Source organism: Marmota flaviventris, chromosome 3 (assembly GCF_047511675.1).
Source record: "Marmota flaviventris isolate mMarFla1 chromosome 3, mMarFla1.hap1, whole genome shotgun sequence".
NCBI lineage: Eukaryota > Metazoa > Chordata > Mammalia > Rodentia > Sciuridae > Marmota > Marmota flaviventris.
Genome location: NC_092500.1, coordinates 143,892,256 through 143,904,723, shown reverse-complemented (window position 1 = coordinate 143,904,723; position 12,468 = coordinate 143,892,256). Strand labels below are relative to the sequence as shown.

At 40.7% G+C, this 12,468-nt stretch overlaps 1 protein-coding gene across 5 annotated transcripts in view; it reads right to left on the bottom strand.

Annotated features, from left to right (window-relative positions):
• Irf2 (interferon regulatory factor 2) overlaps positions 1-12,468 on the bottom strand; it is an 86,909-nt gene that overhangs the window by 19,294 nt on the left and 55,147 nt on the right. For all 5 annotated transcript variants that reach the window (XM_071610504.1, XM_027926842.3, XM_027926844.3 and 2 more), the window contains one exon: positions 4,033-4,150. In XM_071610504.1, coding sequence (XP_071466605.1) covers positions 4,033-4,150 — 118 coding nt within the window. The remainder of the gene's footprint in view (positions 1-4,032; positions 4,151-12,468) is intronic.

The following is a 12,468-nucleotide window of genomic DNA, read 5'->3' as shown; positions in this document are numbered from 1 at the left end:
AAGAGTTCATTTGTCAGGGCAACAGTACCTTTCACATTTTACACAGTTATTCACATAGAAAGGAAAACAGCCAAGTCTGTCCAGAATAAGAATGTACTAGTCGGGCTGGGGTTGTGGCTCAGTGGTAGAGCGCTTACCTAGCATGTGTGAGACACTGGGTTCGATCCTCAGCATCACATATAAATAAATGAATAAAATAAAGGATCATCAACAACTAAAAAATATATATTCAAAAAAAGAAAAGAAGAATGTACTAGTGGCTGGCCTTCCACTGAATTCAGTTGTTGATTTTCAATCCATTTTCCTAAAGAGCTCTGAGACAACATACATACTGTCATATTAAGTACTCATTTCAGCTTCTGATTTTAATCTTATAAATGTAGTTCAATAAAGTAGGATGAAAAACACCTTATAGCTTTCACCCAGGGGCCTGAACAGAAAACTGAAATGATGTCTGGGTTCAGAAACCCAGGACCTGAAAGCAAGAAACTGTCATTTTTAAATAGAGCATTTTGCAAGGTAAAGAGAGACAGAGCAACAATATCTCAAATGCCAGAGTGGCCTTGGGATGCAAATCCCCATGTTCCTCCTCTCTCACAACAAATCACGATGCCAAAGATGGCTCATTAATAATCACATGGGAGGCTGTGGGGAAAGAGCACTGTTAAGTGCTCATTGTCTGAGATGGTACCACAGTGAGCAACGATTGCAAATTACCCTTCTGTTTAAATACTTCATGAATCAACTTATATATAATTACATACCTTCCTAAGGGCCATCAATTAATGAGAAAAATATCCTCAAACTCATTTTGCTGCTTGTTGTTATGAACTTGTTATTAACACCAGGAAGTCACTTAATCCAGTAGGTGAGTCTCTAACCAGAACTGGCCACTATCTTAGTACCAGGAGAGAGTACAGCCCCTTTCCCCTCACAACAGCCCCAGGCCGCACCAATCACACAAGAGGGCGAAAACAACCTACACAGAACTTACACCCTGAACACTCAACCAAAATGATTTTTAAAAAGTGGATCTGGAGGACATTAATGCCAAGAGAAATAAGCCAGACAAATACTGCATAATTTCACTTATATGTGGAATCTAAAAAAGTCAATCGCATAGGAACAGAGAGAAGACAGGTGGTTACAGGAGAATGGAGGCTAGGGTGGAGGGGAGAAGGAAAGGGAAGATGTTTGATCTAAGAATACAGGGTCCCATGTGCACTGGAGGAATAAGCTTTAGTGTCCAAATGCACTGCATAGTGACCACAGTTAATAATAATGTTCTGTACAACCACAAGAATGGAATCCTAATTAGAATAGTTATACTCCATGTATGTATAATATGTCCAAATACACTCTGCTGTCATGCATATCTAAAAAGAAATAAAAAATAATAATAATGTTCTGTATATTTCAAAATGTCTAAAAGAATAGATTTTTGAAAACATTTTTAAACCTCAAAAAAAAAAAGAGAATAAGTGGTTGAAGTAACCGATGTGTTAATTAGCTTTTATGAATCTTTCTACAATACATGTATAAATCAAAACATTATCCTGTATCCCATAAATACATGCAAGTATTATCTGTCAACTAAAAATAAATGTAATAGTAAGGTTTTAAAAAATAAAGAAAACCCTGATACAACTCTGGCTTTGTTTTGGCATATCATCTGAGGCTGACCTCACCTCATAAATAAAGGAGGACTTCCCCAAACACCAACCATTTCACTCAAAATAAGCTGAATATTAAGAAAATGTGCCTGGAGTTGGGCAAACATCTTCCTGTTTCTAAAGGGCTCAAGGGGCAGCATGCACCTTTCAGGGAATCTTGCTGAGAAAGGCAAGCAGTGCAGAACCAGGGGGTGGGGAGACGCAGCCACAGGGGCAGAAGGAGGTAAAGGGTGGGACATCAAATGAAGGGGTCCAGGAGGGAGGAAAGCTGGGCTTCTGGTGGGCAAGTGGCTTTACTCACGGGGCCTGAGCTTCTTCCCTGGGAAGCAAGAAAAATGTTTAGTCTCCGGGATCCCTCTGGGCTCAAACCCTACTGTGGGACTTACTGCCTCCATCCCAGTGTCAAGTCTGGGTGCTGGCACTGGGGGAAAGGCCAGTGTCGTGAGCTGTGTGTGGACTATGTTGCACATCGTAGCCTACCGAGGGGATAAGTGTGGCACTGGGAACATCCCGTGGGACCCCCACAGGGATTGATCGTTTGATGCAGGTGAACTTTCCCCTCAAGCTCTGCTATGTCCCACACAGCACCTGAGATGGGTTTGACCTGACAAGATGTCAACCAATCTGCTGACTGTAAGACATCATGAAGCAAGACTCCGCCCATGATGTACACCCTGCCTTTGATGTAGCCCCTTAAATAAACCACCGAGCCATCTTTTTGCTGCCTAGTTCCAGAGCCCACCCATGTAGACTAGATCTATCAGGGGCTTCACTCTTGTAAATATACTTCTAAATATCTGTGTTTCGTCATTCACTAGTCATTTGAGACTTCAAGTTTTAGGGTGGCTTACATTCTCCTGGGCAGGAAGAAGACCCAAATGAGACTCTGGCCATCACCCATGTTAGGCCAGGCTTTCTGTTTGCCTCACACTGCATCTGTCAAAGACCTCAATGTTTAAGGCAGTCTCTGCATATGCAAGTCTACTCCCCAAACCCCAAAACCAAGGGGAACAAGGAGATGTTATTTATACCCTGTGTGGCCTCCTGTCACTGTCAAACTGAGTATCTAGAAATGAAGGTGCCCAGGCAGGAAGTTGGCTTTTAAAGCTGTGTTTGATCTCTCTGGTTCTTATTAAACATCAGGAGCCCTGTTGGAACAAAGTTAAATGGACCAAAAGGTACCCGAGGGCCACAAAGCCCCAGCTCCGAATTCTAGGAAAAAGTCACATTGACTACTGGCCTCTACTCTTGCATGAGGTCCCCACCACCCATTCACCACAGCATCCCGGACACTGCTAAGATGAGTTCATGGCTTGTCACCTCCTTCCCTAAAATCCTCCAAGGGAGGGTGTTTCCATTATGTGAGTATGTAAAACACCTGGGCACTTCACGTTCTGGGTCATACTTCAAATTAAAAAAAAAAAAAGAAGAAGTTTTAGAAAACATCCTCCAGCAAATTTAAGATAAACCCCAACCTCCTTCCCTGGAGCATCCAAAGGCCCCCTTGACACTTCCCGCCCCCCTCTGAGGGGACACAACTGTGCTCCCTACACTATGTCACACTTGCTTCTTTCTGTTCCCCCAGACACTGAGGGCATCCTGCCTGCCCCATGTCCCATGCTGTTCTTCACACCAGTCTGCAGGGAAACATCACTCCTGGGACCTCCCAATCTAAATCTGACTCAAGGCTATTCTCTCCCATCTCTTTGTTCTCTTCCTATGAGGTTATATACTACAAATGGGAATGCAGTCGCTACCTGTGGATTTACTTGCTTACTATTTGTGTCCCTCCATGAAAACAGGAATCGGGCCTGCCTTGTCCCCCCATCCACTTCCTGCTAAGAGCACTGAGTCTGGTGTGTGTTCAGAAGTACCTACAAAAATCACACGGTGCATCTTTGGCAACAGGTCTCTGTGCCTCAGTTTCTTCACCTGTAAAATGAGCACCACCTTGGAGGCAAGCAAGCCAAGGAGCAGCTGCTGAGAGAAGGCGCAAGGGCCATCTTCCCCTTCCTTGTTTCCCAAATTTAAAAAAAAAAAAAAAAAAAAATCAGACTCATCCATGTGACTAAATAGTGAAAGAGTAAGAACCAGTCACCATCAGCCATGGGAGAAGAAGCATTTTCCTAGAAGTCGCTCAGGGCCTTCTTTTCTGGGGCAGACCCATCTAAGTTCCTTTATTTCATCCTTAAAGGCCTTTGCTTTTCAGCCCTGAAATCTGGGGAATGGAAGTTGGATTCTGAGATGGTTCCAAGACCTCCTCCTACTGATGATGTTATTTCAAGATCACTGGTTTACAAATTTTAGACCTCAGAGGGCTGCTTGTGCGTATAAAAAATAAGATGTCAAAACGGTTTACCTATGATGTTCACCGTACTATCCACTTCATTTTTTATAGCTGAAGTCAGGACCGCGAGCTCAGGAGAAAGATCACTTACTCCATTACTAAGCCCCAAAGATGACTCAACTGGTTCTTGCTAGGAAGAAGAAAAGAAAAAAGAATTGAGAACACTTCCTTCCCCTCCCTTTTCTTAGCTTAAACTCTACCCTCTGTCTAAGTTCTTTAATGCTAGAATCATTTGTGTTCATCTACCGGATGCATCCCCTACCTCTTTCAATTAACCTCGAGTTAAAGCAGATCGTTTCTGCACACGGCATGCTGCTGGGTATTTGGTTTCTTTCATTTTCATTCAAGGAAATGGTACCAGCACATCTGGTTTGCCTTTAGGAAATGCTTACAGCTGTGGACAAATGGCTCTGGGGTTCAGTAGAGATGTAGAACTGTCCGTGTGAAGTACCACAGGACAGAGATTCCAAGTCCTCCTCCTTGGCGGGATGTGCTCCAAAGAGGCAACTCCTTGGCTTTCTCTTTTAGAGAGGAGTCAACCCACCACTTTTATAATAATTTCTTAGGAAAGGCTCTACCTCAACAATTGGCGCAAGAACAGGGACTCAGCACAAGCTGTGAGTGAATTCTCCTTGGACATGGTTAGCGGTGGACTGCAGCTACGTGAGCATCCCATACTGGGTGGTGGCTGGCAATTTGTGCTACAGTCACATCAGAAGCCTCTGTTTCTTTGGCCCAAGTCCAGTTAGGCAACCCCATACCCATGGATTCACATAAATGTCCTTTGAGTGCCAACACATGCATATTAATGAAATAAGAACAAATAAATGCATATTAATGAAATAAGAACAAATTCTTTTGCTTATCGTACTTTCTGAATTTCAACTTTCTTCAAGTGCATTCAAGCCCTCCATTCCCTGAGAGTACTGATCAACTCCAAGAAAGCTAGTCCTGAGGTAAGCAGTTTGATGAGAGTATTTCCTCAAGGTAAGATTGCATTTGCTTTGATGATAACAATAAAAATCAGACAAAAGCCACACGGGATGATTCCTGAGGAATCCAAATTGGAAGAGAGGGTAGCAGAGGAAGGAGCACAAGACTGGGCACAGAGGAGCACAGAGGTAGAGATAGAACTGTGCTTTGGAAGCTCAAGAGCAGTCACAACCTAAGGCATGCTGGGTGTTCTTATCATTACCATTATGGTCTACTTATATCCTACTTGGAATCAATGCTAACCCCCTCCCAAAATCTTAGAGCAATCACAGAGGAAGGGAGATAGTCTCCTTCTTCATGATCCCATGATCCAATGTTAAGGTATTATTTCACTGTGCAATTGGGTTAAAATTAAAAGAAAAGAAGAGGAAAAAAGAGAGAGAAGACAGGAAGAAAGAAAAAGAAATCATACGCTGCAAGACATACTAAAGGTCAAACATAAATAAAGGAAGATCCCAGAACAGCACTCCTGGACAGATTTTTTTTTTTCTTCCCTGTTTCCTCCAACATCTCTTTTATAAGTTTCAAATAAGAAGCCTGACATTCCTGGGAAAATACTTCACTTTCTGTGACCTGAGTCACAATTTTTTTCCCCTCCTTTCTAAAGCCAAACCACTGAATTAATGTCTGCCTTTCCTAACTCTGTCTCCTCCCCGTCCCACGCACACTGTCAGTAGGTACCTATGGTCTCGCTTCCACCCCATGTGCAGAATCCAGCTCCCAGAGGTTGGTAAGGTCATGGGTTTTAGAATCAGACAAACCAGGGGACAAAGACGGACTCCTCCACTTTTCACTGGTTGCAGGACTTTATTTAACCCCGTTAAGCCTTTCTTAGGGCACTCGGATAGTTGTAAACTGAAATCCATGGAAACAAGATCCATGTCACAGGGCTGGTGTGAGGATTAAATGAGACAAATAAGTACCAGACTTACTATTAAGTAAATTCCTCACCACAATCAAAGGTTACTGAAGAATCTTGGTTCTCCCAAACCCAGTGGCCCTCTCCCACTTCTCTTTCCCTAGATCCATATTCTTATACCTAGTAGGGAGTTCTGTACTAAACTCCCTTGACAGACTGAATTAAATTGGATACTGCTTCATTCCCTTCATTCCAATAGTACCTTCCTTTTTTCTTAAAAAAAAAAAAATTATTTGCTGATGGACACAATACCTTTATTTTATTTTTATGTGGTGCCGAGGATCAAACCCAGTGCCTCACATGTGGTAGGCAAGCGCTCTACCACTGAGCCACAACTCCAGACTTTCCTTTCTTGATGGCATCCTCTATGGTCCCCTTTGAGTCTCTCCCTCCCCAATCATCCCTCGCACTTCATTATTCCACTTCCATCTCCTCAGTTGCCTCCAAAGGAACTCAGTGTAGGGATTTGAGGAAATTGTGCAAAGAACTGCTTTTTTTTTTTTTTTTTTTTAGAAGTTTCTTTTGCTATTTTAGAATTTTAAAAACTCATTCTGTTTCTAAATTTCTTACCAAAGTAACAAGGCAGTCAGACTTGCATATATTCACAAACCTAAATTATTCGGACTTCTTAATCAAAAATCTCTGTGCTTCATATGATCTACAGTTTATTTAGTGGCAAGTGATACTTTTTTCACTTTCCACTTGAGAAAATCATTACTCAGAGACTAAATTAACTCTGCAAGATCACACTCCTTTTAGTCTGAGGAGATACAGAAACTGAATTCAGTCTTTCATGCACAATGGTTCAATCCCAGGATCTTTCTGTCTTAATAAACCCCTGTATCCTAGACTCATTCCAATGGAGATTGAGAGAGAATTATTTGGACCTTGTTTTACACCACCATCCCTACCTGTTCTGCAATGGAGCAATACATTTTACCAATGGAGATGAGAAACTATTTTGAATTTTGTTTTACTCCTCCCACCTCCATCCCCCACCAAAAAAAAAAAAAAAAAAAATCCTGGCAATTTCAGTCTTCAGTGGGAACCATCTCATTAGTATTGTCACTGTGGAAGGACAAGATGGTAAGCTGTACAATAAAATGGAAAGGACTCCACCCAGAACAATAGGCCCATGGGAAAAGGGTCTTCACTAAACTCAGTCAAAATGATGAAATGATTAGAAGTAAGTACATCTAAACCTACAATATATTAAATAACTCAAGGATTCAAGCTGAGAAAAGAAGCGGAAAGTTCTTTATGTACCATGTGCCTAGACATAGTGCAGGTCTAGCAGGTCCTTTCTGATGCCTCACTCCTGACCAGACTCAACCAGGCCTCACACTGCACCATAACCTAGCATGGCTCATATTAACAGATTCCTCTCAGTTCTCTTTTTCATATTAGATAAAGACTCTCCTGTAAATCAAGTAGCCTGTAGCATTCTTGGTTTCTGATCCTCTTGCCTTGCTCCAAAGAAAACCATAAAAGTTCATGCATTAACTCTGCCAAATATTTAGGTTTAAGAGTATTTTCTAGAATTACAGAACCTAAGGTTTGGTCTACAGTTTAAGAGATTTTAAGCAAAAACAAACTAGCAACAGAGAGTTTAAAGGTAGGAGCAGCTATCTTTAGACCTGTAAATAATCCACATTTGGATTATTTACAGTTAGGCTTGCTGGATGGACTTGGAGTGATCCTAAGTTAGAGGAGTAGAGGGCCTCTACTGGGCCAAGGTTCGAATCCCTCTGCTCCAAGCCCATTCTGTCTCATACGTGTCAAAAGTTCCTTTTCTTGACCTCCCTTCCCCTCAAGTAACAGCAATAAGGTGAATTTCCACCATTCCATACCCCAAAATGCCCTAATTCATCCGTGCAAAGCTTGTCTCCTTTAAACCAATTTAAGGACATCAAATATAAGGGTATCTCTAGGTCTATCAGGTAACAAAAATTTCAGGCTGGCAGCTGAGCTCCACAGAGTGGGCTAGGGAATTGGACCTAGAAGGGTGCACACATCATATCACAGCAGCCACAGTCCACAAAGAATAGCTCTAGTACAAAACAGCCTGCAACCTCTTGCCTAGTCCCAGAAATACGTTCCCTTTCTAGAACGAGGTCATCTTCACTCTCTCCCTTTCCTTCACTGCAGCTTCCCTTTTGACTTCTCTTCCTCTCTCTCCCTTCTTCCTGGGGTCTGTCTGCATCTCACAGAGCTGTTGTCTTGGAGAAGGCATCTGTCTAATGTCATTCTGGAGCAAATGACCATCCACTTATATCCCCCAACACGTACCAGAGTTCTATGCCTGTGACCCAATCTGCTAAAGAACATTTGCTTTACAGGGCTCTCTGCCATTTGGCACTCAAAATTAAACCTGCCCTCTTTTCCATAATGAGCACCCTTCCCAGCATCCTTTCTCTGGGCCTCCTCTTTAATTACTCCTGTTTTTATCTTCTGAACCTCCTTCCATGCTCTGGAGAAATGTCTCCTCTGCTCCATTCTTGTGGCTGCCATCTTTGTCTGTATTTGCTATGATGGTATCTCCTCCCCACCATCCCTTCTGATCACCTCAAGAAAGACCTGCCTTAAATACCAACTCTAAAGGGCTGGGGATATAGCTCAGTCAGTAGAGTGGTAGAGTGCCTGCCTTGCATGCACAAGCCCTTGGGTTCAATCCCCAGAACCAAAAAAAAAAAAAAAAAAACGAAACAAACAAACAACAACAACAAAAAAAAACCATAAATACCAACTCTATCATGCTCCAAAAATCTGCTCTAAGGATTTCAACTGTAACTTATTTCACAAAAATCACCCATACATGCTCTAAGTAGTCCCCTTAAAAGCCACCTATAGAGGAAGGAGGCAATCAGAGTAGGTGGGATAAGCCTGATTGATACCTGTTTCACCCAAGGTAGGATTTTATGTGCTTTTCAAGTGGGTCTCTCGTGTTTTCATCTGATTAAGCTTAAAAACTGAAAGACCTCTTCCAATTTGTGAAGGGACTATTGTAGCAACAGCTAAAACAGGTGGTCACCTGGCCTGTCCCTGAATGACTGAGAGCTCATGTCACTCATGTAGCTGTTAGAGCCATCAGCTCTGTTGGAAAGTTCTGTGGACTGGAATCTGCTGTGTTTTGCAAGTTCTGCCCATGGGTCTGTGTTGAGAACTCACACAAGCCTGTCCTACTCTTCACCAGTGGCTTTAGGCCCCTTTCAATTATATTTCCATCATGACACAAATACTTTGATCTGGAAGCATTTCACAGTTTCAAAGCACACATTACACCTGCAAACCACCCTCTAAGGCAGGAAGTATTCATTTATAACTGCTCTACCTGCACATCTTCATTTTCCACTGTTCCCTCACAAAAATTCCTGCTCTTAAGCCAGTTTCCTGACTCATCCAAGGAAGACTAAACAACAACTATCATCTCTAGAGCTTCATTCATGAAGCTTCTAGTTCTGAGAAATGCTTCCATTTTATCCTACCCAACCCAAAGTTCTCACTGCAGATTCCAAGAGACAGAGAGGCACTGGATGAAGTAACAGAGCACAGGTCCCGGAGATGACTGACTGGAATCCAAGTCCCAGAGTTCCATAAGGCAGTGCAACCTTGGCAAAATAACTCAATCTCTCTGTGCCTCTACTTCCTCAATATGTAAAAGGGAGATGACCTATTTATCACAGGGAGATCAAATGAGGTAATAATTGCCATTTAAAGGGGTTAAAAAAAGCCAACTGTCTACCCTCCGTTTTATCTACTTTTATCCTATGTTCTCTGTCTTGTCTGAATTCTCACAGAACACTACACCATGATATTTTTGAAACACATATATGCACTTATGACATACAGTCTAACATAATTCACTACTGTTTTTTCCTTTCAAATTTAGTTAGATGGCCACCTTCACACAGGTGGGACTGAGGTCAGGTAAAATGTGGTTCACTAAGTACATAGAATGCATTCACAAAAAGAATACCCGAGGAGATTGAGGCATCATTTCCAAACCAACCATATGGCTGTGAGTCTTGGGGGACCAAAGTGGGTGCTGTGACAGCATAAATCATCTGAGTGACCCTGAAAAACTTCAGGTAATTGGCTGGCATGTCCTAAACATTGTTTGCTAATTAAAGCCTCAACTGGATTTGAAAATTGGGAAGAGCTTGCCTCGACAGCACGTATTCATAACACTAGGCACACACTGACAAACTTCTGAATAGAAGAAAGCTACCTAGTTTATCCTGTTACAAGTTTGCACAGAACATATAAACTCGGAGCTCAGGTGTTCTAATATACAAAAATAAAGTCATGTATTCATAGCTCAGAAAGGATAAGGTCCTCTACCTGCACCATTCCAGACCACCTGGGGAATTAACTGTCTACAGATACCCCAAGTCAACTCGCTGACTTTGGCAGCCAGGAACCACAAACCGTGGGCAGCACACTGGCCTTACCCATTTTCCACTGCTGTGTTATAAGACATGTGCAAGTAGATTTAAACTCAAAAGTTAGGCTGCACTTATATCTGATGAATCATCTGCCTTCTGCTGAAGGAATGGTGTCCCCCAAGGGACACATTTCAGGGACTGACCATATCTTCATTACAGAGAATTTCATAATACGCACTTTGCTGAGGGGGAACTTGACCCACATGTTGCACCCAAGGGGAACCTCTCACTTACTTCCTGAGCCAATAAGACCAAGTCCCACTCACAGCCATGATCTCCTCAACTTGCTCATTTTAATGGACATGTGGAAGTCACTGCAAGGGTAATGTCAATGCAAGGATCCCTTACTTATGAGAACACCTCATGTCATCAATTCTAGGAAGCACATTTCTTCACATTTCCATACCCCTGAAACAGAGATGCCTTATAATCAATTGGGTGTCAATGCTTCATTGGAAGCTGATTTTCCGAGAAATACATAAAATAATGGTACATCTTATAATCATTGGCATCTGACATTCAATGGAAAATAGTGGGCAGATTTAACACAAAATGTGTTAAAATAAACATGTTACTCTATTCTTATTTCTCTCCTACCTGCAGTTGTGAAATTAAATCTGCATCCTAATATAAAATCCCTCACTTCACCACATATTTACTTATGCATCTATTTATTCAAAAATGTTTATGCATCCATTAAATTGTCAAAAAATATATTAATTATTTGTTCCATGCCAGGCAGTAAGCTAGATGCTGTGAAAAGAGTAAATATGATACATTCACACTTAAGATTCTATCAAATTTTTCAAAATCACATATTTGTGGAAAAAATACATTTGATAAAATAATCAAACTGCAAGACTTAAAAAAAATCCACACTGTCGTGAGAGATGGCTAACAACTGGTTTTTTACAATTGCAAGAAAAAAATTTTTTTAAAAAAAGTGATGTAGGAAACACCTATAGATTAAAAAAAAACTTGAGACATATAAAAAAATCACATGCGGGTCTTATATGGACCTTAATTCAGGTAAACAAATTGTATAAAAGGTATAATAATATTTAAGACAACTGGAAATCTGAACACTGGCTGAATATTTGATGATATCAATTAATTACTATTAATGTTTTCATGTAAAATACTGATACTATGGTATTTTAAAGAGCATTTATCTTTCAAATATACAAAATGAAATATTTGTGGAAGAAATAACAGTGTTTGGAATTTGCTTCCAAATATTGAACTAAAGCATAAGAAATTGTTTTTGTAAGTCAAAATAAGTTGAATATCTATGATTTTATGTTGAAAGTTAGAAGTCATTAGAAAATACTAATGAAACAAAATTGGCAAGAAGCTGATTAATGTTGATATTAGAGTGATCGTCTCTGCAGTGAAGTTTACTCATTTGTCTCCTTTCTATGTGTATAAAATATTTCCACAATAAAAACTTAAGTAAATTAGTTCTTAATATTGTGCTACATTATAAATGAGCCAGTAACTAAAAATATCGAAAATGCAACTGGAAGTACCCCTGCTAAAATACTATGTCTACAATATTTATTTTCCATTGCAGAGGTAAATCTCTCCAAAACTTTAAAAGTTTTTCCAGGTTTTTCAAAGTCTAACTTTGTATCAACATGTTCTGCATCTATGGATTCAACTACAGACTGAACATACTAGAAAAAGCAATTGTGTCTGCACTGAACACACGCAAGCTTTTTTACTTTGTCACTACCCCCTAGACAATAGACAGCTACTTACATAGCCTTTATATTTTGCTAGGTATCATAAGTAATCTAGAGATGATTTAAAGTGAACTGGAGGATATACATTGATTCTATGCAAATACCACACTACTTTATATAAGGCACTTGAGCATCTATGGATTTTAAGCGGGCATCCTAAAGTCAATCCTCCATGGATAACAAGGGATGTGACCCTCTCACAAGCTTCATTATATATCTGAAATAAATTATATTGCACTTTTCTTCTGATGATCTCAATTTACCGGCTTATTTTTAAACATCATGCTGTCTGGACAGTATGGGTCTTTTTTTCAACAGTGCTTCTAGATTACAAATCAGAATAGTT